The sequence below is a fragment of the Lipotes vexillifer genome, unplaced genomic scaffold (assembly GCF_000442215.2).
Source record: "Lipotes vexillifer unplaced genomic scaffold, Lipotes_vexillifer_v1.1 scaffold605, whole genome shotgun sequence".
Lineage (NCBI taxonomy): Eukaryota > Metazoa > Chordata > Mammalia > Artiodactyla > Lipotidae > Lipotes > Lipotes vexillifer.
Window position 1 is genome coordinate 1,115,240 of NW_006774406.1, and position 26,928 is coordinate 1,142,167.

The following is a 26,928-nucleotide window of genomic DNA, read 5'->3' on the forward strand; positions in this document are numbered from 1 at the left end:
GTGGGATCTTCCCGGACCGGGGCACGAACCCGTGTCCCCTGCATCGGCAGGCGGACTCTCAACCACTGCGCCACCAGGGAAGCCCCACAACAGTGATTTATTTCCATGTCTCAACTGTCTAGAAACTTAGAATTCATCTAGCATTATTTAAATATCTTCATCATGTAATTTTTAAGATATTATTCCTATCCAGTTCAAGTCGGTTTTCCCACCATTCTATTCTAAGTGAGGCACATCAGACAGCCCCAATGCTGCACCTGGCTCTACAACTAGCTGGCTGTGAGGTGAGACGGTCACTGAACCTTTCTGAACTTCACTGCCTTCATTAAAAAAATGGAAATAATATTGGTCCTTACTCATAGGATTGTTGCATTAAATAAAACACAGGAAAGCATACGTAGTGCCTAGCCCATGGGAAACGATAACCAATAAATGCTGGTGATTATTAGTAAGCCCTTTTCATAAGAAGCCCAATGAATTTAGGTTTTCTAATGCTGAAATTTGGTATAGAGATTGACATACCACTGATGCCTATTTCATCTGCAGTGAAATCATCCCATGTCTCTTGTGAAAAATAAATCTCACTGTACAGGGAAAAGGGAGAAACGGTTGAAAACAGTATTATTATCAGTAAACCAAGGGTACATTCAATTATCCTTTGCAAACACATACAAAATGGTTTTCAACAGGCACTGGGTATACTGGCACATTTTAGTACATCCTAGGCCAAAACACGATAGTTACATATTATCATAGACATGGTGTGCAGCACAACCAAAACAAGAAGGTAGAGTTCAAATGCAGTAGAGTCGACCTAGGCTTGACAAGAGATTCTCTGAAAAAATACTTTTAGCACATACACGGCAAGAGTCCATTTGTGCACGTGAAGCCCCTCCACCTTTTTTAGAAAGATGCCTTTTTCTTTCAGCCACAATCTGTTTCTGTCTTCACCTGTTGTCGCCATTTCAGCCTCTGTCTGAAATCAGACTTCTGTGCTCAGAGCCATGTACCGTGGTAGATGATAGCTTTTCAGTGAAGCATGCTTCTTCCTGGCAAAAACATTGGGCTCGCTTTTTCACAAAGAGTTTCACATCACATATATGAGATGTTGGCAGCGAGCGGTCAGACAACATTTCCTGCTGTTAATCTGCTAAGGATTCAGGTCACTAAGCCAATGTGTGCCAAACGAATGCAGAAAAGGAAGCCCTCGGGGAGACGGATGTTTGAAAGAGACAGACTTAAACCTGAACCTTGTAAAAGAACCACGGGGCCTAATTCAGAATGATGCGGGACTTTGTGAAATTCTTCCTGGGAGAGGAAGTATTTATTTCTCCTTTCCAAGACAATTCTCAAAAAAAAAAAAAAGAAAAATCAAACAAAACCCAAATTGTGACTTATAACTCATTTGGTCAAATAAAGCGCTGTAGGCAATGCAAATGTTGACAGTGAAAACACAACTTTTAATAATATACATTTAACGAGTATGAATTTGTAGAACGGCCACTTTTCGGTCCTATAAGGCACTGACGATCAAAACCATATAATAACAGTCAGTGCTTTAAACAAATAAGTCTTAAGTGAACCAGTGTCCATCAACTGTTTCCCCTTATTAACAGGACAAGGCTGTGAGTAAAAGCACACAGAGGAAGGATTTCAGGGTTATTATGTAAACTACTCACATAATTTAAAAATGTAATTATATCATTTTGCTAGTTAAAATAGAGGTTTTAAATTTAAATAATTGTAAAACCTATGAAAGACCTATAATGAAAACATAAATAACAAAAAATAGGACAGGTGATGACACTTCCAATGATACTTAGGGTCAGTCTGGCCTTCATTGAAAGGATATCATATTTTTGGATTAGTATTTAAAATCCAGTAGCTGGGGGGAAAAAGCCTTTGTAATCATCTAACTTTCTGATTCTACTTACATGTTCTCCAGCTTTGTCAGACACGTGCAATAGCCCGTGTGGACCACCTGGGGTACCAGCAGGTCTACACGTCCAAGGTTGGGATTGCTTTTGGACCTTGCTGTCTCTATCGGGAGCATCCTGGTTTAATGCTCCTGAGCTCGCAATCCTGAAAAGCCAGCATTAATCCTATCGGCCCAGCAGTTCCCACACCTGGGAGTGGCGGGTGGGAGAAGCCTGCTCAGCCCTGTAAAGAAGGGAGGCCCAGGCCTCATTCTAGAACCAGAGCAGACTCGTCCCCTCGGGTCAGCACGAGGTCCCCTCACTGCAGCCGTCCCAAGGGCTCATTTAACCACGAGAGAATGTTAGTCTCTGCTGACTCCTGAATCTCAGATGGTGATTTCTTTGAGTTTTGTGGTTATTTATTTTTAAAGCATGAACTGCATTAGCAAATGGCAGTAAAAAACAATCACAGAAAAACTGAAATGGTTAGGCAAACTGAATCCAGAAGACAAATGGCTTTTAAAGTGGGTACAGCCTTTTGCCCTAACAAACAGCTGTAACGTTCTTTCACTGACAGGAAAACTTAAAACCATTCTGTTCAAGCAAAAAGTAAAGTACTACACACTCAGATTATTCTGATTTTTCTTGGGCTCACAAGAATGCCACTGTCTTTCCCGGACCTTATCGGTGTTCAGAGTTGAACTGGGAGGTTCGGGGCTGAGGGACTTAGGGAAGTTCTTTGGGACCTGAGTGATGCTCCCCCTTCTCTGAAGGCTGAGCCTCTAAGCCAATCCTGCCAGCTCCCTCCTGGCTTAACAAGGACTGAGGGCAGCAAGATGCCTGCGATCTCGAGGGCTCAGGAGGATGTCAAGTGAGATTCAAAGATGACCCCGAGATTTTATCAAATGTATTTTCACTTCTGTCTTTACATTCAAAAACTCTTTGTGAGAATATACCCATGTGGGAAGACCAGAAGTTGGCTATCAGACTCAGCAGTGAGAGCCCAGACGGCCAGAATGAGGATGCGGTCAGACCCCATCATCATGGTGGGGGAGGTCCCACCTGCCTCTTTGGCTCCCCCCGCGGTGCCCTCTGGCCTGCCCCGACCCCCTACTCCATCACACAACCTTCCTCCAGCCCCTCTCCCTAGGCTTCCTCCTGCCAAAGTCTGCACAAGCCACCTTCACACCCTGGACCCTTCCACGTGCCCAGCCTTCAGATCTCTCCTCAAGCACCCCTTCCTCAGGACTCCACCCCCTGGCCTCCAGGACCAGGTCTCAGAGAACGCGTTTTTATATCTTCTGCATTGCACCTGTCAGGGTGACAATTTCACGCTGCTTTGTGTTGTAATTTGAGTAATGGTAATGCCAGCCTCTCAGGTAAGCAGTTTTTACCCACAAATGGATTCCCAACACGTACCCCTGTGCCTGACAGAGAGCAAAATTAATATTTTTTGAAAACAGGAAAGAAAATCAAGCGAAATAAGTGCATCTGGGGTTTATTTCCTGTTTCAAAGCTCTTCAAAAAACTGCTCTGTTCTTTGAAATTTATTCAGGATCAGTTTATTTATATTTTTCTACCACGTGGGTATAATCTGCTCTGGCCAGATCTAGAGTGTTGGATTTTTTTCCTAATTTCTGCAAGAAGACAATATTTCATCCCCGCAGGTGGTAGACCTATTAGCTTTCTTTTTTTAAACATCTTTATTGGAGTATAATTGCTTTACAATGTTGTGTTAGTTTCTGCTGTATAACAAAGTGAATCAGCTATATGCATACGTATATCCCCGCCCTCTTGCATCTCCCTCCCACCCTCCTTATCCCACCCCTCTAGGTGGTCGCAAAGCATCGAGCTGATCTTCCTGTGCTATGCAGCTGTTTCCCACTAGCTAGCTATTTTTCATTTGGTAGTGTATATATGTCAATGTTACTCTCTCACTTCGTCCCAGCTTGCCCTTCCCCCTCCCCGTGTCCTCAAGTCCATTCTCTACATCTGTGTCTTTATTCCTGTCCTGCCCCTAGGTTCATCAGAACCATTTTTTTTTTTTTAGATTCCATATGTATATGTTAGCATACGGTATTTTTCTCTTTCTGACTTACTTCACTCTGTATGACAGACTCTAGGTCCATCCACCTCACTACAAATAACCAATTTCGTTTCTTTTTATGTCTGAGTAATATTCCATTGCATATATGTGCCACATCTTCTTTATCCATTCATCCGATGATGGACACTTAGGTTGCTTCCATGTCCTGGCTATTGTAAATACTGCTGCAATGAATATTGTGGTACATGACTCTTTTTGAATTATGGTTTTCTCAGGGTATATGCCCAGCAGCAGGATTGCTGGGTCATACGGTAGTTCTCTTTCTATTTTTTTAAGGGACCGCCATACTGTTCTCCACAGTGGCTGTATCAATTTACATTCCCACCAACAGTGCAAGAGGGTTCCCTTTTCTCCACACCCTCTCCAGCATTTATTGTTTCTAGATTTTTTGATGATGGCCATTCTGACTGGTGTGAGATGATACCTCATTGTGGTTTTGATTTGCATTTCTCTAATGATTAGTGATGCTGAGCATCCTTTCATGTGTTTGTTGGCAATCTGTATATCTTCTTTGGAGAAATGTCTATTTAGGTCTACTGCCCATTTTTGGATTGGGTTGTTTGTTTTTTTGATATTGAGCTGCATGAGCTGCTTGTATATTTTGGAGATTAATCCTTTGCCAGTTGCTTCATTTGCAAATATTTTCTCCCATTCTGAGGGTTGTCTTTTCCTCTTGTTTACGGTTTCCTTTGCTGTGCAAAAGCTTTTAAGCTTCATTAGGTCCCATTTGTTTATTTTTGGTTTAATTTCCATTTCTCTAGGAGGTGGGTCAAAAAGGATCTTGCTTTATGTCTTGATTTATGTCGTAGAGTGTTCAGCCTATGTTTTCCTCTAAGAGTTTTATAGTGTCTGGCCTTACATTTAAGACCTATTAGCTTTTAAAATTCCACCTCAAATGTTGCAGGTTAACTTGCTGATAAATTTCTCAATTTCTCCCGAAGGGCGAATGGTCTTGAGCTGGGGCTTCACTCTATTACTTTCATTTGATACACGCTCTACCCCTCACGCTGAAACAGAAAAACCCAAGGTGGGTTATGGTTTCTAAGGACCTTCCATGACTAAACTGCATGAGATCAGCCTGAACTCCCAGGTATCAGGAGTCCTGCACCTGCTCAGGAAGTCTGTCTGATGAACGTGGAGAGCAGTTCCACGCATAGGGCAGGGATGCGTCCTGGATTCTCCTTTAAAAATTCTATTTAAAATGCCTGGTTAAGTAGCAGATTGGAGAGTTAACTACTAAGCGTGCAATTGGTCCCGCCACCTAAAAACTTTTCTAAAACTGAAGTCAATATTTTTGTAGGAGTCACAATATTTAATGGGCTTACAGTTAATAATCCTATAAAAGGAATGGACTCATTCACACACCTAGGCACAGATTTTCCTGTGAGGTTACCTTGAAGAGTACAGAGGAACTTATACTGCTCAAGCTTTAAAGTTTTTCTGAGCTGAAATCATTGAAGTCCTGCTCTGTCCACAGTGTCAGGGTCCTGGGCATCCTTTGTCTCCACACTGGCCTAGATCCCAATGTTTGAGGTGTGTCTTAACCTCACCCTCAGGCATTTTTGTGGCCACGTCCTTGGAGAAGGTGGGTGACGGTCTTTCTGCGAACACGCTCGTCAAGCCCTCACCTCTTCTGAGAGGTCAGTAGCATCCCTAGCTCTGCTGTTAAAAAATATAGTTCTCCACTGAGCTGGCAACTTAGAAAGCTGCACATCTCGGATACTTAAAGAGAAGCATCATCTCAAACCGGCAAATCGTTACTTAGCGCTTCTTAAAGGTTTGACTGAGAGAACCAACCACCACTGAGACTTTCCTGAGGGCTATTCATAATCTCCCAGAAGAAGCTGACAGAGAGCTTCTCTCAAACGACGGGACCCGGAATGAAAATTCTAGCCAGCAAGTGGGGTGTTTTTACTGTGTGGACGCTGTGAGGTGAGGGCTCCGAACACACGTTCTATGGGTTCATCTCTTTCTGGCGTCTTCCTCTCATTTTCTCTTGGTCCTGCTTTCTGCTTATTTATTTTCTTCTCATTATATTATGTGTATTTCTGTAAAACACCTTAAATCCTCGTGAGAACATGGCTGGGTATACATCGTAGAAGCCCCAAGTTAAAATAAAATGTTATTTTTGAAACAAAGTACCTTTACAATTTGGATGGGTTTCTTTTCCCTATGACGACGACTTCTTGACCGAGTACTGAAGCTCAGCAAGACCTGATATTCCCGGCGGTACCTTTTTTTTTAAAAGGAATAACTGGAGATATGAACTGAAGCATTTTGCTTGGGGTAATCCTTGAAAACCATCCCGTGTGCTTTACAAGTTCAGTATAGGGGCATTTCCCTAAAGAACGTGGTGGCTCTTTCAGTGACTTTATTTGCCGTCACCATGGCATTCCATGAGAAATAACAGGTCTCTTTATTCCTTCCGGTTTCCCAAACACCATCCTAAGAACCAATTCTTGTGCTGGCTGTACGTCCGCATACCATCGCTCATGCCTACACGCAGCCGCGGGGCGAATGAGGTGCATTTCGAAGTGTAAATATGACTTCGAGATCAGAATTTCTTTCACCCGTATTAGAAAATGACCCCAAATGTGCATACCAGCTAAACACAGCTGTCTGTCACATGTCTGACACAGCCAAGATGTCTTGTTTGTCAATGAGAAGAAACCCCCACTGATCAAAGCCTTTCATGAATTAATACCTAACCCGGCCATTTAAAATTGCCATTTGTAGAGACATCCTGGACCCGAACTGCAGGAAACAGTCACTAGGCAACACCAACAAAATAGACTGGTCTTGGCAGGAGAAACAAAAGGAAGACCCAAATTCCATTTATCTAGAAATAAAATATCCACAATAGTCATCTGACAAGGGAAATCGCACCAGGTTATAGGAAGCTAATGTTCTTGATGGAAGTGTGATGTGTTCCAACAAAAAGATCCCATAACTTAGAATCTGTGACCTCTTCTAGAAGAAACAAATAAAAACTTGAAAGTGTTCTGGCTGGTCAATACAACCCACAAAATTGAAGAGAAAAAGAGTCCTTGGCTTTTCGGCCATCGAGAGAGGGAACCCGGGGCTCAGCACTAAATAGATGCCCCTCAGCCCCGGACCCGAAGGAGGCGGAGGATGGGGAAGGGGGTGGTATTTCCTGAATGAACAGCAGGGCGTGACCACAGCCCCCGACCTGGAAAACTGCGGGCGGCTACGTATGGGGGTGGGGGGCGCGTATTTTTTTCTAATTTGAGATTAAAACGTTCAAGAGAACTCTCTGAATACGCCACCCCTTCACAGTTACTTAAAGATCACGATGACACAGCACGCTAATGTAAAATTAGTCCTAACAATCTTCTTACATTGTTCCAAGAAACAGGGATCAGTCGTTCCTTACAGGAAATATTAATGTTACAGTTCTTAACACTTTGTATAACTGAAATTCTCATGTACAAACGACAGCAAAAAGCCCAACTAAAGAAATAAAAGGGTGGCACAAGAATCCATCACAATGAACGACACTAAATTATTTCTCGGTGGACAGCACCTGCGGCAATCCCTGGCCTCCTGTTTTCTACGTTCAATAGTGCCACGCCTTGATGGCAGTTAGAAAGTGATACTGGGAACGCTGGCCTATGTAGATTCTCTCCTGGATCTGTCTGAAGGAGACCCACTCGACCATAGTCACTGCTGTAATGTCCCCATGGGGTCAGGCACGCCCGGTTCCTAAGCTGGGGTACACTCCCCACCCCAACTCTAAGCATCAGTGTTGCCCAGAGCTCTGCTGTTAATGCTCTTCGCACTCAGCCACTGGCCGTCTGCACAATCTCATTCACTCGTTCATGTGAATTAGTGTGAGAGATACTGGCTCCCACAGAGCCTACCAGCCTGACTTCTCTTCCAAAGGCCAAACAATGTATCCAATTGCAACAGCAGATTGCTACTTTCATATTCCAAGCACCCTAAGTTCGATAGGTTTAAATTACACTCACTATCTTCCCCCACCAACTTTTCTTCTTATACTGTATTCTATAAATGTGGACGCCATTATCAGTTACTGTCTCTTCCACTACCGGCATCCCTGCTCACCCATCCAATTAATCAAGTTTGCTCATTTTCAGGACAGTTCTTTAAAATCCATTCTCTTCCCTCTGTCCCACTTTAGAAGAAGTACATTTTCAAAACACAAATGGCCAAATATCTCCCCTCAGAAGCACCCCATCACCTATTGTGATTTCTCCTCTCTCTGGTGTACACGCCCCACATGATCCCTGGGACTGCGGATAGAGTGGATCTTACTTTAATCTAATGATTAGGTTACATTAGGTGGCACAGCTGACCTTATGATAGGGACATTATCCAGGCAGTCCTGACCTAATCAGGCCTGAGCCCTTAAAAGCGGAGAGTTTTCTCCAGCTCAGAGCAGAAGTGGGGTTGGCAGAGAGATCTGACGTAGAGGGCTTTAAGGTGAGTGAGTTTCTCTGTTGCCAAGATGGAGGGAGACTCACAGACCGGAGAGCCAACTCAGGAGCTCCAAGTGGTCCCCAGCTGACAGCCACCAAGACAGTGGGGACCTCAGTCCTACAACCAGGAGGAAATACATTCTACCAACAGCATCAAAAAGCATGAAGATGCATCTTTCCCTAGACCAGCCTCCAGACGAAGATGTAACCAGTGCACAACATGACTTCTGCTCTGTAAGACCCTGGGCAGAGGACTAGCCAAAAAATGTGAGATGATAAATACGTGTTGTTTTACGTCTCTAAGTTTATGGTAATTTGTTACACAGCAGTAGAAAACCAACACATACAAACAATACCCAACCTTGTTAGCAAGTCAAGCCCATCCTCCCTCATGGGCCCTTGGTCTTCCTTTCCAGCCTCAGCTGCTCCTGACATTTCAAATTCTCCCTGTGTGCTTTTCACATCTCCTTATCTGCCCAAATTCTAAAGAGAATTATGTAAATATCCTGAGTGTAATTAGAATTATTCTGGAAATATAAAAATAAGTAAATAAGGGAATGCCGCTTGACTTAAAATATCACTGCAGGGAAAGTCAGCCAACACATTCTAATAATAAATATCTATCTGCCAAAAAGTGATTGGACACGTGCTCACCATTTTTAACAGCATGAACCACTGTTGAGGAATCTTTGCTTGTAAGGAAGTATTTACAGACAGCTAAAGCTCTGGAGTCATGCTTTTTATACATCAGCCCTATTTCAAAACCGAAGATGTATGCACAACATGACTTCTGCTCTGTAAGACCCTGGGCAGAGGACTAGCCAAAAAATGTGAGATGATAAATACGTGTTGTTTTACGTCTCTAAGTTTATGGTAATTTGTTACACAGCAGTAGAAAACCAACACATACAAACAATACCCAACCTTGTTAGCAAGTCAAGCCCATCCTCCCTCATGGGCCCTTGGTCTTCCTTTCCAGCCTCAGCTGCTCCTGACATTTCAAATTCTCCCTGTGTGCTTTTCACATCTCCTTATCTGCCCAAATTCTAAAGAGAATTATGTAAATATCCTGAGTGTAATTAGAATTATTCTGGAAATATAAAAATAAGTAAATAAGGGAATGCCGCTTGACTTAAAATATCACTGCAGGGAAAGTCAGCCAACACATTCTAATAATAAATATCTATCTGCCAAAAAGTGATTGGACACGTGCTCACCATTTTTAACAGCATGAACCACTGTTGAGGAATCTTTGCTTGTAAGGAAGTATTTACAGACAGCTAAAGCTCTGGAGTCATGCTTTTTATACATCAGCCCTATTTCAAAACCGAGATCCTAAAAAAGAAAGAAGAATCCAAGAAACGTGCCTCAAACAGCCACTCCCAATTTCTTCAGGCAAGAAAGCTCTCCACAGTAGCAGAGGATCCGTCCCAGCGTGAAATGGAAGTGAGTTGAGTAGATTTCCAACTCTTTCCTTTTTCTGAGTGGCTCCTATTGTGTCCCTAGTTATTTTATTAAAACCCAGCACATCAAAAAACTCCTAATAGGGTAAAAGTCAAAGACTCCCCTATTCTCTACTTGCTACACAAGGGCACATATAGGATGACCTGCACTTTATAAGACACTTAAAACCAAATAGTAAAGAAGCCTCTTCGAATACACTACTCAGAGTTGCTATGAAAGAAACCGGAAAATACAAAGAATCAAGGCTAGGTGGAACTAGAAAGACCATTAAGGGACTTCTGAAGGGAACGAGCGTGGAGGAAAAGCAGTGTGACCTCGTCAGATCCCTTCTCTAATACTTTCCTACACACCTCGAGGAGTTCATCACCGAAGCCAAGGACCACTGCCTCACTCACCATGAAGTGGGAGTCCGCTCAGAAAAAGAAGCTAGCACTGAAAGCAAGAAATGGGGTGTGTATAATTATTTTCAGTATATATTCAGGCTTGTTAAACACCTACTGATTCTGACACAACAGCAACAGACCCTTAGCTGCATCTTCTGTCTGATCTCAGCAGGTGTAAACCAGACAGTGTGAGAAAAGCAAATTTCCTGTTTTCTAGCTCAGGGTCTTAGTCCTAACAAGCTTCTAGGTAAATGGGTGTTAAATCTTAAACACAAGCACAGTTACCTCCTGTTCCTATTTAATGCGATCATTCGGCATTTCCTGAACTGTCAGATGAATGATTAGCTGATATGGAAGCACTAATATTCTTTCCAGGTTGGGAAAAAAACCCTAGAAAGGGAGAGTCAAGATGAAATTCACTTTCTTGCATTTAAGAAATACTTTCCAGTGTCTAATATACTATTAGGTGATAAGAGGAAATCTCTAAACAGTGTGGAGGCTACGATCCTGTGGTTTGGTTGTTGTTGTTCAAAAGACTTAACATTTTTAGAGCAGTTTTAGGTTTGCAGCAAAATTGAGGGGAAGGTACAGCGATTTCCCACATACCCCCGGCTCACATATATACCTGTGCCCAGCCTCCCCCATCATCAACGTCCCCCACCAGGTACATTTATTACCATTAATGAACTCACATTGACACATAACACACCCTAAGCTCCTAGTCTGCAGTACAGTTCACACTTGGTGTTGTACATTCTACAGGCATGGACAAATGTATAATAACATCATTGTATCGACAGTATCCTACAGAGAATTTGCACTGCCTGAAACATCCTCTGTGCTCAACCAATCCATCCCTCCCTCCTCCGACCCAACCCCTGGCAACCACTCATCTTTTTACTGTCTCCATAGTTTTGCCTTTTCCAGAATGTCCCAGAGTAGATGGCATCATACAGTATGTAGCCTTTTTCAGATTGGCTTCTTTCACTTAGCAACATGCATTTAAGGTTCCTCCACATCTTTTCATGGCTTCATAGCTCATTTCTTTATAGTGCCGAATACTATTCCATTGTCTGGGTTCTAACACAGTTTATTTATCCATTTACCTATTGAAGGATAAAAGCAAACCTCTAAAATGTATGAAGCTATGACTCTGCTTCTATGTTAAAAACCTACCACTCTCTATACAGAGTCTTTTATATTTATATTCTTAGAGACAAGGCCCAGAAGGATCTGCCTTATGCTTTATAGCGTGAAAGTTCCATCAGGTTAGCGAGCCTTTCAAATTAGCCAGTCACTGTAGGTCCAGCAGGGTTCCTGGAACCTGTAGACATTCTCTCTTCCACTCACAACAAATGAACTCTAGTTTACAGGTGAGAAAACAGAACACTTCAGAGGACGAATAGCTTACAAACAAATAGCAAACCAAGATGCCACCCAGGCTGGCACTACTATCACATACCGCCTCCCCCAGTTTAATACTCTTAGGCTCAAAATTCAATTCTTGGGCTTCCCTGGTGGCGCAGTGGTTAAGAACCCGCCTGCCAATGCAGAAGACACAGGTTCGAGCCCTGGTCCGGGAGGATCCCACATGCCGCAGAGCAGCTAAGCTTGTGCACCACAACTACTGAGCCTGTGCTCTAGAGCCCGTGAGCCACAACTACTGAGCCCACGTGCCACAACTACTGAAGCCCGCGCGCCTAGAGCCCGTGCTCCGCAACAAGAGAAGCCACCACAGTGAGAAGCCTGCGCACCTCAATGAAGAGTAGGCACTGCTCGCTGCAACTAGAGAGAGCCCGCGCGCGGCAACGAAGACCCAACGCGGCCAAAAATAAATAAATAAAATAAATAAATAAATAAAAACTTTAAAAAAAAATTCAGGTTTTTAGAGAGTCAACTGAGAAAAATTATTCTATTGTACAACTCCTCTCTGGGCTGCTTTGATTCGTGATACCTTGATATGTATTCAATTATTAAGACACCTGTACATTATGAGCTTCATAAACACATTTGTAAATGCCTGGGTGTGAGTGATCCTTTTTACTAAAACACTACATGCCGGTTCCACTGCTGGATGAAGGGATTCAAACTAAAATTAGAGTTCAACATTTCCACTCTTCTTTCATGGGCATATTTCGAGCAGTGCAGCATATTTCGAGCAGTGCAGCATAAAAATTGACAGGGCGAGGACCTAGTGTATAGCACAGCGAACTACATTCAATATCTTGTAATAATCTATAATAGAAAAGAATCTAAAAAAGAATATACATACATATATATCAATATATGTATAAGTGAATCACTTTGTTGTATGCCTGAAACTAACACATTTTAAAGCAACAATATTTCAATAAAAATTTTACAAGAAACTGACGGAACAAGTGTCTTAGCAGAAGTCCCCAGCTATTTAAGAAAGTTAAAAATTTGACACAGCTGTATCCAATTTTAAATTAACTTTGAATTTTTAAATGGCCCTCTGTTTACTGGAGCAACTAGAGATGCTCTGAGCATGTCTGTCTGATACAGAAACCTTGAGAGAATCAGTAAATAGAAGGAAAATATAAAACCTTGGCAAGAATGATTAATAATACCCTTTCCATGTATCGATAGCCCCAAAGGCAGCTTGCGTTGAAAGCTAATACACTATTAGCCTCGAAATAAGTGCCCAGACTGGCCAAGGTAATTTATTAGTTTATGGCCAGTAAATGTCAGGCATGGCATATGTGTTACTAACAAAAAAAGCAGGGAAGGAGGCTCTTCAGTTTCACTAGGTAACATTTTAGCAGAGCTTTTCCCTCTCTGTATTTCCTCATTGACTTCCCCATCTCCTATTATTTATTTGCCATATCCAAACAGCAGGAAGACTGGACTGAAATATCACGAGGATGGATTCTCCCTTCTTCCTTTGCTATAGACATTAACGTGATCACAGGAATACCACAAAAGGTGTTCATGAGTGCAGTTGAATATCTCCTTTTAAGTTACAACATTTTTCAAACTAAGAAGTCCGTATTCACCACCTTTCTTGTGCCAATCAGACGCTGGACCATAAGGCGTAGGTGGCAGCTAAATCCTGACACTAACTGCTGCCTCTGTGCGCTTCCCTTTTAGACCAGATCAGCTGGTGCGTGGATGCCAGTAAGTGTGCGCAAGCTGGTTCTCTGTAACTATTTCACCGTGTCGCTATAACAGGGCCTTCAACATCACACTGTCCTCCAGGCTTCCTGAAACTACCTCTGTATTTTGTTGGAATGTGTGTGTACACACACACCACGTACATATTTTGCAGGACTGAACTAGAGTTCACGCCCTCCTCCGACCCTAAGAACCTGTGATTCTACAAGACTTCAGCTCTGTAGTCAAAGAGGTCATGGGTGCTGTTCGTAGGCGGCGGAATTTTGAGACAAGGTCAAAGACACCCGCCTCTGAAATTGAAGGTAACAACAATAAAAAAGGTAATATCAAATTCAAGAGATGACCCACCATGTAGAGATCTTCTCAGGTTATTAACTAACTTTGAAATGATTTTCTCATCTTGTAGCCGATACCAGTGGTCTTCCTCCTAAACTTCCTGCAGAGCCAAGACGAGTCGGTGAAAAGAAAGGCATCTATTTAAATGCTAACTAAAGGGAGATGCTATTATTTTGAAAATTATAACCTGTCTTTCACGGGGGAAATGCTGTAATTATGAAATGAACTGGCAATTGATCAGGAAAATCAGAAAAAAAAAAATCACTGCTGCAAAGTGTTTCTCTCCAGAAGGTATGGAGACTATCGCCCCAGTTCAGACTTGCCTTTCCACTTTGAGCAGGATGGTGTAACAGCTGTACAACTTGCTTCAAGTCATCCTGTGTTAAGGCAGAGAGGGGAGTCGAGCCTGGAGCTCTGTTCCCTTCCCCACTTTGAATAGCTTCTGCATGATACCTCCCCAGCTGTTTTCCCCTTCTTACTCAAAATATTATTGTTTTTCTACTCTTCATAGTTATCTTTTTTTTTTTTAATTGAAGCATAGTTGATTTACAGTGTTGTGTTAGTTTCTGGCGTACAGCAAAGTGATTCAGTTACGTGTATACACACACACACACACACATAAACATATATATTCTTTCCACGTTCTTTTCCGTTATAGGTTATTACAAGATACTGAATATAGTTCACCGTGCTAAACAGTAGGTCCTTGTTGGTTATCTATTTTATATACAGCAGTGTGTATATTTTAATACCAAACTCCTAATTTATCCCTCCCCCCTTTCCCCTTTGGTAACCGTAAGTTTGTTTTCTATGTCTGTGATTCTCTCTCTGCTTTGTAAATGTTCATTTATATCATTTTTTTTTTAGATTCCACAAATAAGTGATATTATATGATATTTGTCTTCGTCTGACTTAAGTCACTTAGTATGATAATCTCTAGGTCCATCCATGTTGCTGCAAATGGCATCATTTCATTTTTTTTTATGGCTGAGTAAGTATTCCTTTGTATATAAATACCACATCTTCTTTATCCGTTCATCTGTCAATGGACACTTAGGTTGTTTCCATGTCTTGGCTGTTGTAAACAGCACTTCTATGAACATAAGGGTGCGTGTATCTCACAGAGTATCTTATTTCATGACAGTACAGCCAGAAGCAAAGCCTTGGAAATCTTTTTGCGAAATTAGGTTTAAGAAGTCTTGAGAAGGTAACATCCTTTCCACTGACTCAATCTGTCTCCTGGATAAGATCTGCCCATAACCTCAGGGCCCTTTTGTTTCCAGCGGGGAGGCCTAACTACACCACTTCAGGCCAGAGTCAAGTTGCCCCATTTATTAACAGAAGAGCCCCTTTAGCGTGTCTGCTTCCGGCTGCCAGCAGAGGGGAGGGGAGGAGAGAGAAGGATGTAAGGGTGAAGGGGGGAAAGAAGGAAAGGAGATGAGAAAGTGAACAGAGGAGGAAGCCCAGTGTGGCCTCACTTCCTTCTCCTTGCCCCCAAACTACATGCATAACTAATATAAAAACATAAAGTAGAACTTGAAAGCTTCATCACAAAATTTAGAAAAACCGGTCCATTTGGTGTCAAATGCTTACAGAATTATAACTAGGTAGTTAAATACATTATTAAATAATTTGAAAAGCAGATCTTTCTCCTTCTATTTCTCTTTGTGTCCTACTATTTCACAAGTCCATGCTGGCAGTAAATACTGTATTTCGGTTTGTTCTGTCTGCTGCTACAGACTTTGGATGTTTTTTTGGTTTTGTTTTGTTTTTGCGGTACGCGGGCCTCTCACTGTTGTGGCCTCTCCCATTGCGGACGGAGCACAGGCTCCGGACGCGCAGGCTCAGCGGCCATGGCTCATGGGCCCAGCCGCTCCGCAGCGCGTGGGATCTTCCCAGACTGGGGCACGAACCCGTGTCCCCTGCATCGGCAGGCGGGCTCTCAACCACTGCACCACCAGGGAAGCCCGACTTTGGATGTTTTGATGCCCCCAGTAAAGAGCGTTCTTGAGCAGAGGGTAGGAGATGTGGGTTCTAGCCCTTCTCGGCCCTTTCTGGGCTGTGTGTCCTCTGGCACACCGTGAACTGCTCTGGGCCTATTTCTTCTTCAGTGAAATGAGGTAGGAGACAAAGTTATCTCCAATGTCCCTTCCAGATCTAAGACTGTGGACCCTATGAGGAAGACAATGCCCTATCTAAGCTTGAAGTCTTTGTCTCTCTTGGTTTTCAGTGCCTGGAACGTAACAGGCCCTCAAGAAATACTTTATATCAAAGCCTCTGCAAAATTGGTAAAACTCCTTGGCATCTTTTGCACACTGTGTGATGTTAGTTCTAGGGACTGGAACTGCTGTAAACAAGAAAAAAGAAGGTTCATTAAGGCAAATCGTAATTAAAACTTGAATGATGCGCTCCCTTGTTAAAAACTATTTCGGTGCCTGCCACGTACAAATTGATCAATGTCCTCAAGAAAATACAGAGATTTGAATGAGGTGCCTGGTGGAGACAACACCTTAAGAGATTTCTGGAAGCTGTAATAAAGGTCCAGCTCTAGGACGGAGGCTGAAGAAACTCACTGGTGGCAGAGACTCCTGTCCGGCTTCGCCCTGTGTGAATGCGAGGCTGTGGCCGCTATATGAGGGATCGGCTGCCGTCCGACAAGCTGGGGAATGAGAAATGTCTTGGACTAAAGCAGGGAAGAACTTCCCTTGCTTCTGGGGCTATGGCTGAGTTAGAGTGGCCACGAGCTGGCACCTGGCATGTGAAGCAGAATGGTGCCAGGCAGGATGACGCTGATTAGGAACTCAGGAGCAGGGTTTCGGTCCTTCGCACCTAAGAATAGCACTTGGAGTAACATGTATTCTTTTTTTTTCCCCCCAAGATCAGGAACAAAACAAGGATGCCTACTCTTGCCACGTTTATTCAACATAGTTTTGGAAGTCCTAGCCACAGCAATGAGAGAAGGAAAAGAAATAAAAGGAATCCAAATTGGAAAAGAAGAAATAAAACTGTCACTGAGTGCAAATGACATGATGCTACAGACAGAAAATCCTAAAGACGCCACCAGAAAACTACTAGAGCTTGTCAGTGAATTTGGTTAAGTTGCTGGACACAAAACTAATATACAGAAATCTGTTACATTTCCACACACTAACAGGTAATTCTGTCTTTTATATGCTCTTTCCCCAAACCTCAAGTTAAGCCTGAACCCAGGTGTGCTAAGGGGACATATTTCTGGAGAAGCAGCCACGAGAGAGCAGGACCCTCCTCCGCTGAGCCCAGGGGAAGGTGTCAGTGGCTGATCCATCATCGCCTAAGGCCACAAACAGAGTAAAGGAAGTTAAAAATTTTCTTTCTAGAGCACATGTGAAAACTCTCAGAGGGGGAAGATGCTGAAGGAGGCAAATTTTAAGCAAGTCAACTAGATATAAAAATATCAAGTAAAACCTCAAAGTTTAATCACACGATGGTGAGAACTAGAAAACTTGGATTATTCTTAAACCTGGAAGATTGCTTTCTTCACCAAATAGGTAATGAATACCTACTATGTGAAAGTCAACCACCATGTTATACGAAGGACAAAGATAAATAAGACACTGCACACTGGAACAGGTAAAACTACGCATGCACATTTCGCTTACGAAGCCCCTCTGCCTGAATGCAGAGCATGGAAGTTCATTTCATCAAATCAGCAAAGATACGAGAAAGTCAGGAGTTAAGGGAACAGCGGAGTAAAAAAGCAAACCTGGCGTTTCGGCACTGCATGTGAGAAATATTAACACCTGGAAAACAAATCTCCCATTGTGCCTTCACTCCATTTGACAACTGAGAGTGAAGTCAAAAAGAACCCTGCAGGGATTATTACCTTTGATAAACAATCACCCCAGTGTGCACTCAGGTTCAAATTCACTCAGCTTCCGAAACACAACCCACGGTATGGTGATATGCCTCAGGGTTTTACTAGTTTTATTTCTCGACAAATATACTTTTTTTTTTTTTTTTTTTTGGGAAGAAAATAACAGCTTGTAAGTGGTAGAGCCAGAGTGTGACATAAGAGCTTCACTTTTTCCCACTCTTCTGCACCATTAAACAGCTTGTGCTGGACCATTCTGCAGAAAAAAAGAAACACCAGGGAAGCCCCTTATACTTGTTTTTAACTTTGGTACTATGTAGGGTGTTTACTAGACCATGCCTGCACTCATGAGGGATTATCAGTCTGTTACTTTTTGAAAATGAAAACCAGGAGAAAAGTTTTAAAGTTTTAACAATTTTAGTAGAAGGGTTTGTTTTTCTTAATCAAACCTTCACGAGGTCATACCTAACACCTTGGGAAGGCTGAAAATTGACTATGTCAGGTAAATAAGCAGGTGCCTGTTAACTGTCCTTGCGTGTAACTGTTCCTATGGTTGCACCAAAGAGTCATCACACAAGGGAACCGAGTTAATTAAAGCCCTGCCATGGTCGGGAGCCCCCGGGGGCACTGATCTTCAGGCAGGAAAGCTGCTGCTGCAGGACTGGGCCACTCGGTTATAGCACGTGGCAGATGGTCTGATGTAGTAAAGACATACAGTTGAGCACAGACCCAATGAGAGGTTAAATCGTAATGTATACAATTACACAGAATCAAAACCTCTGACTTATGTACTGTTGGAAGAACAATACTTGCAATAACAATAAAAATTCTTATTTTTAATTTTTTACAATTACTATTTCTTATAATCCATGAAAGGCAACAGGTGCTCTATTCAGCTTTCTGGATTATGGCAATTCTATTTGCTGTCTAGTCAAGACCTTCTAAAGGGATCGTAAGGCATTTTAATCATGTAACCTAGAGAAGCTGGAAAACTCAGACACTGATTTTGTTTTTCCAACCAAATCCCAGTTAGTGGAATACATGAAAGAGAAGTATGACTTGAAACGCTAATTGAATCACAGGCAAGACAGAGCATTTAGAGATTTTTTTAAACAGTCCCTCTCTGACCAGCAGTCAAAAGGTGACAAAAGCACATTTAGGGGACGGAGTGCCATAAATTCCCTTCTCCTCTCTGGCCCCTTGGAAGCATCTCTAGGTGGTATCAAGAAGTGCTTTTTGGAGTGAACGCCACCATTTCTCCGATTCCGGCAGGATCTGAATGGTACTCAGTCATGGAGCCCATCAACCAGCAGGCCTCTGGACACAGCCAAACCTGAGGGAGGGGGTGGGACAGGCTTTTAAGGTTTTACTGCTGCACTTGAGTAGCTTTTAGATTTGCTCCCAATCTGGATGCAAGGGTCTCTCCAGCGTGGCTGAGTCACTGGCACTTCCCCTGGAGTTCCAGGCCCACGTGGGGTTACCTGGGGCTCAGAAGCACTGAGTCTCGCTCACTACTAAAACGGCAACGTGCGGGGCTCTGGAGAGAGAGCCCAGGTCCCCGCACACAGAGAAACAGGGTGGAACCTTTTGAGAAACACCTGGTCCACCTTCCGTCTCTTTTGCAGTTATGCTCAAGCCTCCTCCACGGGTTAGGTTTCTGGTGGAGAACAAACCAAACTACACCCAAAAATGGCTTAAGATGTTTCTATGTGCAGCAGCACACCTATATTAGGAAATATGGACTCGACTTTCAAATCCTGTCTGACTTATTTTCCTAAAACTGTATCAGACTAGATAGGAATGAAACATTTCTAACTGGATGGTCATCAGGAAATTCATCATACTCTAATCAGACTCAAATGAGTCCAGGAACCCAGAAGTAATGGGATTTAAATAAACGTGAAATAAACATGGTTAAGCACTGCTTCCACTGCTGCTGTGAAGGGGGTACTTTTATTTTCTCTTTTAAAATTCATGTTCAAGAAATAAACGATGATGACAAACTGGCCATAGGAAGTAGCCTGCATTTTCTAATGGGCCAGTAAAAATGACAAGAAGGGAACAGCAGTATTAGCAATTACGCTGGCGTATATGACAATCCGGTAGCTGCAAACATTGCCCAAACATGTATATCAAATTATTTATTGTTAAGACCCTTTCTTATATTTTACTCATAGTAAGATCTTTTTTCTTTTTTTAATTAACTAATTTATTTTATTTATTTTTGGCTGCGTTGGGTCTTCATTGCCGTGCGCGGGCTTTCTCTAAGTTGAGGCGAGTAGGGGCTACTCTTTGTTGTGGTGTGCGGGGTTCTCTCATTGCGGTGGCTTCTCTTGTTGCCGAGTATGGGCTCTAGGTTCACGGGCTTCAGTAGTTGTGGCTCGCGGGATCTAGGGCGCAGGCTCAGTAGTTGTGGTGCACGGGCTTAGTTGCTCCAAGGCATGTGGGATCTTCCTGGACCAGGTCTCGAACCCGTGTCCCCTGCACTGGCAGGCGGATTCTTAACCACTGTGCCACCAGGAAAGTCCTGTAAGATCTTTTTATACTTTAGATAATCAAGACTAAGAGTTTGAAAAAAAATTACTGAGGAAAAACATCTCTCAAATGGAAAAACACTGAATGCCACAATGATCTAAGCCTATTGCTAGAGAGAAATTCGAAAACTCCAGGACAATCGGTAAGGTCCTCCCATCAGAACACCGGGGGCAGGAATTGCAGACTTAATCAGTGTTCAGTCACTGCTCTCAGAAAGCAACTGCTTCTTGTGTCTTGCTTTTCAGGGTCCTGGCTTTCCGCCGCTGTAACACTGCTGGGCAAGGGGAAATGCTACCTTGTGCTTTCAAAAGAAAAGAGAACTATAATGAAGGCATAAAATAAGCCACAGGGGAATAACAGCTAGGCATAGAGAGTTCATTAAAATAAAATGCCTTTTTTGATGCCTTATTCAATGCAACAAACGTTATGCCTGTTATTGTCTCCTGCATCCTGTTCGTAATTCACAACCGCAAGTGTTGGGGGCAGGGGTCGTGGAGGCCATCCTGCTTCTTCGTTCAGAGCTTGGTGCCTCTTCTCTCTGGGATCTTAGAGCAGGAAGGGGCATGAGAAGCCACTGGGTCTGAGATTACACCCAGGAGCTGCTGGTTACCAGAGATGCACCTGTGCTTTCTGCTGGAATCCCAACAGCAGAGCACACATCATCACGAGGTTGACAATGACCACTTTAAAACATTCTTTTTCTGCTTATTTAAAATCTGACTTCCTGTAACTTCTTCCTAAGATTTACTTCCTATACGTTAAAAAATGTTATGACGTTCAATGACAAACCTTCAAGTAACCGGAAGTAGCTATCCTGTCTCCTCCTAACCTCTTTTCCATCTTCAACACATTCTTTCTCGAATCATTTCGCATGGGAAGGTTTCAAACTACTCACCATCCTGTAATTCTCTGCTGAATAAGCTTAAGTCGGAGTTCACTGCTATTATCGTTGTTAAACTGGTACCATTTACCAAGAATCTGCTACATCCCAGAGACTGTAAATCAGTTACCTGCTTTAATCTTCTCAATAATGCCTTATTTCACCCCTGTTTTCCTGGTGAGGAAAATGAGGTTCAGAAGATTTAAGAAGTTCCTTGAAATCACACCCCAGTCTGGTGGCTCTGGAGCATGTGTATCACGTGTGAATTACACAAATGGGACCTCCCAGCAGGGGAACGGGGACGACTCACTGCCTTCCACAAACTAGACACTACACTCCCTGGAAGCAGCCTGTGATTTCCAGAACATTCCTGACAGCCACACTGCACTGCTGGTTCCTGCTGGGTTTGTAATCACCTTAAACCCAAAGATGAGTTTCACCCGAACTGTTACTAAGTCTGCCTGGCCCTTCCTCCAAACCTATTTCTGTTTTGCACTTGATCTTTAAAAACAGAGAGAAGTTTTACCTCCCCTCCTGCTAAATGTTATCTTGCTACTTTGCTTCAGTGTCCACACCATCCATTTAAGAAACCTGGGTTCTGACACATGGGCTGTTCCTTACTTCTAAAGCCCTTATCACTTAAAAAAGTTGTCGAGCTGTTTTTGCATGTGTGTTGTGCCTTCACCCAAGATTCAGTTAACAACTCGGTTTTGAGGAGAGTAAAGGCTGAAGGACACCTTCTCTAGGACAATGTTTTTCAACCTCTGTTTACCTGCTAGACCCCGTGTACCTCGCCAGCAAAGCTTTACTTTTCACAGTTTGTATCTGAAAGCAGAGGCATTTTGTTTTTGTTTTGTTTTGTTTCTTTTGGTGCGTTGGGTCTTCGTTGCTGTGTGCGGGTTTTCTCTAGTTGCAGCGAGCGGGGGCTACTCTTTGTTGCGGTGTGCGGGCTTCTCATTGCAGTGGCTTCTCTGGTTGCGGAGCATGGGCCCTAGGCGCACGGGCTTCAGCAGCTGTGGCACGCGGGCTCAACAGTTGTGGCTCGTGGGCTCTAGAGCACAGGCTCAGCAGTTGTGGCGCACGGGCTTAGTTGCTCCACGGCATGTGGTATCTTCCCGGCCCAGGGATTGAACCCGTGTCCCCTGAATTGGCAGGTGGATTCTTAACCACTGCGCCACCAGGGAAGTCCAGCATTTTGAATCTGCTTTTTCAACTAGCATCTCATTACCACCTTGAGAACCACGTCGCCGATTCACGACCCATTTTTCTTATCCAGCTAGTAGGTGACACACAAACCCATTTCACTTTAGCATCTCCATGTTTCTCCATCTTCTCCATGGCTGTCAGGATGTCAGTAGCGGCCACACCTTCTTCTGCTGTGACACTGAGAATATTCTGCTGACAAGGATTTGTGTGTCCCAGAAAAAAAGTTACTCTTAAGAATCTGTCCAATTCATAAAAATACCTTATTATAAAAGAAAATAGCTGACCAACATTGCCATGCCACTCACAATCTTCACAGAGACGTTAAAAGTAACACTGAATGGTACCCAGAGTTAATTACAAACCAAAAATGCTGTACTGAAAAACACAGATTAGCTGGAATGAATCTGAAGCATGGGATATAAAATAAATTTAGCAAAAGGATCGGCGTGACGTGCACTGGGGTCAGCCCTGAGGCATTTATTCTCCCTACAGGAAACACTACCAACTTTCTTCTAGACTGTTCTTTAGAAAACTCTGGTAGTCGTGACTGGAGGACTGCCAGGGAACCCTATTTATCCCATTCCATAAACACAATCGGTAGAAAGACTTGCCTCCAAGTTAAGGAAAATAGCTCCTCTTGACTTCGATGAATTTTTCCGGAAGGGAGATCCACACTGGAAAAATGCAACCTCGCTAAAGGTTACAGAAGTGCTTTAGGCTTCATAGTAAAACCCAGGTAAAAGTGTATTATCGGATCTTCTCATTTCCAGAATAAACATCTAAATCAATAATCGAACACCTTGGGCTAAGAAATTAGCCAAAATCAGAGCCAGCGAAATGCAAGAAATGGACCTGTGCATTGCAAACCTGAGAACATATATTTTATTCCCTGTAGCAACCCACTAATATTTGTCAGGTTATAGGATAATAAAAATTCTCTAAATTAATATATGGTAGACTGAATCTCTTTTGATCTAAGAGTTTATCTAAAACTTTTTTTCTACGTCCCTGCAATCTGTAATAATTTGATGACCCACCCCCACCCTAAATGACGTTATCAACATGAAATGGATTTGAATCTTCTGTTCCAAGAAAAGCACTGGTGCATGAGTGCATTATGCAAACTATAAGGAATGAAACAGGGGCTGTAGGCAGAGAAAGAGGAGACAAATGAACGTGGACCATGGGGGATCAGGTGGGCTTGCTGCTGGCTGTGTCTTGAGAAAAGAGAAACGGAAATGCATGACCACACACAGATGTACGCTGGCTGCGGAGCCAGCAGATTCTCAGCACCCTGGGCAGAAGAGGGGACCAGTGGAGGCATGTGGTGGGCAGGGCTGGCACAGAGGGATGTGCGATGCCCATGTAGGACCAAGGGCAAGGGGATGGAGGCAGGAGAGTAGCTCTCTGAATGAAAATATTCAATCTGAAATGGAATCAACTTGAAAAAAGAGCAAGCTGCTCCCTCCCAGCTCGGGGGAAAAGATGCGGTAGGTGGTGGACAGGGCAGGCCTGATTCTCCGGCCAGAGTTCACGCCCGGCCTGTGTCCCCGTGATGGTGGTTGTGTCAACAACCATCCATTGCCGCCACTCTCAACAGCCTGTGTCGCTCTCACTTGTTAACTTGGTCTGGCCAAACATCTCTGACAAAAGTCATTCACCTGCCCCTTCTCTCAGAAGAATTTTTGTTTTCTTTACAAAAAAACACAGAGGAGCACACCCCTTTACACTCGAGCTGCAACGCCGACCGCCACGTGCATTTTAAAAACTACCCATTCTCCAAGCAAGAAAAGGACATTCACAGTTCAAATCATCCTACCACTCCTGTATACAGAAATCTCCAAGTTTCTACCAATTAACAACTTGGCCGTAAGTTACGCAAACAGAAAAGGTAAAATTCATTTCAATGTTAGCTCATAGTCAGGATATTAAAGAACACTTGATTTTTAAGGCCTCCAAAATGTTTTTCCTACCATGGAAAGTATTAGAGATTTCTTCTTTCTTTCTTTTTTTTTTTTTTAAAAGAAGACCACATTTTTCTCTCGATTGTAACATTTTGGGGACTTTATAAGTATTTTCAGTAATTTGATCCTCTGTGAGAGACTTCGGAAATAATTTTGTGATTAGAAACTGGGTCTGAGTAATTTTCCAGAGTTCTGGAAAAAACAAAGAGGCATCTTGTATGCTTTACAGCAATATTTCCCAGCTCTCAATATCTGGAACAAAAAAGTTTTAAAATATACATTTACCTCTACATCGCAGGTATATTCTGATCCATCCAGGAGTATCACTTTGCACTGCATGCTTTTAGGCTTTTTGACAATCTTTAATGGAGATCGAGAGAGTTTGCTGCTAGATGATTTCTGAGAAAGTTTATCGTCTTCAAATTGCTGATATTCGGGCTGTTTGGCAGGTTCGGCGGCAAACTCCTGGTCCTTGTCAGCGACCTGCAAAGAACAAACAATGGACAGTTTTCATTGCAAGACAGGAAATAAATATTGCATTGCTCAGGCAATAACAGAACACTTTAGAAACAGGCTTTCCTATTTCCTAAAGGATGAGGGATGTCTGAATTAGGATATTAGGAATGGATATACATATACAAATACTTATAATGCTAACAGTTACACTTAAGTAACTTCTGCAGTCTAAATGTACCCATAGGGCCTTATTTCAGTTTGACTCAAGGATTTACATTAGCAGTGCTAAGTTCTTAGCAAATGCCATCAAGATTCCACTAAGCAAAGGAGGGTACAAAAATGGGCTCCTGACTTTTTAAAAAGGCATCGGCTTTCACAGACATAGTGAGAAGACTTATGGTTACTGGAGGGGAAAGGGTGGTAGAAGGATAGATTAGGAATTTGGGATTAATGAATATACACTACTATATATAAAACAGATAAACAAGGACCTGCTGTATAGCACAGGGAACTATATTATCTATAGTAACCTATAATGGAAAAGAATCGTAAAAGGAATATGTATATACATGTATAAGTGAATCACTTTGCTGTACACCTGAAACTAACACAGCATTTATACTTCAATTGGAAAAAAAAAAAAAAGGCACTGGGTAATATAAGCTTTAAAAACAAATAAAGCATCTAAGATTTAACCTAATATATTCTGCTTCTTTCATTCACTGGATCCTCCTTTATTCCATGACCCATAACTGTCCCATAAACATACAAGGTATCTTATAAATTGTAAGGCCTACACAGCTTCAAGTATTAATCTTCTCAGTAATTTTACAACTGTTAAAGTATTTGATTTAGCTCTAACTCAATTCAATGAAGCCAGCAGCACTGAAATTCACTACAAAGTAATCCCTTAAGTCTGCTTCCCCCTTCACTGTAATGAGCTAGTATAAGAACAGATCAAATCTGTCCAAAAGCTTTAATCTGCTTTCAGATCACAACAGTCCAGTCCCAGCTAGACTCAGAACTGCAGAGGACATCCTATGAACAATAAAGTCCTCCCCTCAGTCAGTCCCCTTGGCAGTCTCCCTGTGCACTCCTCTCCAACAACTCTCTTTCTGCCCTTTTTCTATGTATTAAATGACCATCAACGCACATTCAACCCAAGGGCCAGACCACGGCTTCCATGGTCTGCAAATACACTCTGAAAGTCCAAAGGAAGATATGTTTTGAAACTCAGTTTGGGCCCCTTACATAAGCACGAAATTTCCTCTCTCATGAATATACCACCACCCTGGTGGCTAAAGTTCATGGGCTGGAGAGTAAGACCATATTGAGAGTTGCAGCTTTCTCAAGGTCACCAAACTAGTCAACTGGAATTCAGATCCAGCCAAAGCCCACGCTTTTATCATCACGAGATACCAAAGCACACTTCATTCTACCTCGAACATAACTGGGCACCCGGTGTGAATCAGAGAATCTGAGAGTGGAAGAATCTTAGAAAATTATCTTTTCTGATCTCTTCGTTCTGTAAATGAGTAAGCTGAGGTCCAGAGGACTCGAAAGAGTTCTGACACCACTGAGATAACCAGCGGGGAGGCAGGGCTAAAGTCTCGTGACTCTGCCGCCAGTCACCTTCCCCTCCGGTGGCTTCGAGTCACTCCTCTTTAGTTTCAAACGTCTGACTACAGAAAGTCAATCCATTTATTAAATACACATGTCTAACTGTGTCTGGGTATGGAAACTCTTCCTTCTCTCCAATTTCCCCCACTTTCACGTTTCATTTCAGAGTTAAGAGGAAAGAAGAGAGAAAAATCCAGTCTAGTAACTTTAAATTTCTGAAGATCTGAAAATTAACAAACCAAACACTACCACCATCACGTCTCCACAAAAAGAAAGGATAAAGGAAACCCATGATGACCTGTTCCTTTGATTCTGCTTGACAGGTTGAAGAATAACCCCCAGCTCCCTGCACAAAATGTCTGAGATCAGACAAAGCATCTATTTACAGAGCATGAAAATAAACATTACTCCTTATACCATTTAAAAGCGGAACTTAAATACCACGGGAAAAGAAAGAAAATAATCAGGCTGTAAACACATAGTAGTTTAAGGCTATACCAATGTGTTGTGTTTTCCAAAGACATGCCACTTCCTTCATGTCTCTTAATATCTTCTAGAATTTCTGGCTTGACACAAATACTTCCAACCTGTAAGAGGTCAACCACGTGTAGGGACT

General features: G+C 42.7%; 1 protein-coding gene across 4 annotated transcripts in view; it reads right to left on the reverse strand.

The window, feature by feature from the left end:
- EPB41L3 (erythrocyte membrane protein band 4.1 like 3) overlaps positions 1 to 26,928 on the reverse strand; it is an 88,446-nt gene that overhangs the window by 60,656 nt on the left and 862 nt on the right. For all 4 annotated transcript variants that reach the window (XM_007449159.1, XM_007449158.1, XM_007449160.1 and 1 more), the window contains exon 2: positions 24,522 to 24,719. In XM_007449159.1, coding sequence (XP_007449221.1) covers positions 24,522 to 24,719 — 198 coding nt within the window. The remainder of the gene's footprint in view (positions 1 to 24,521; positions 24,720 to 26,928) is intronic.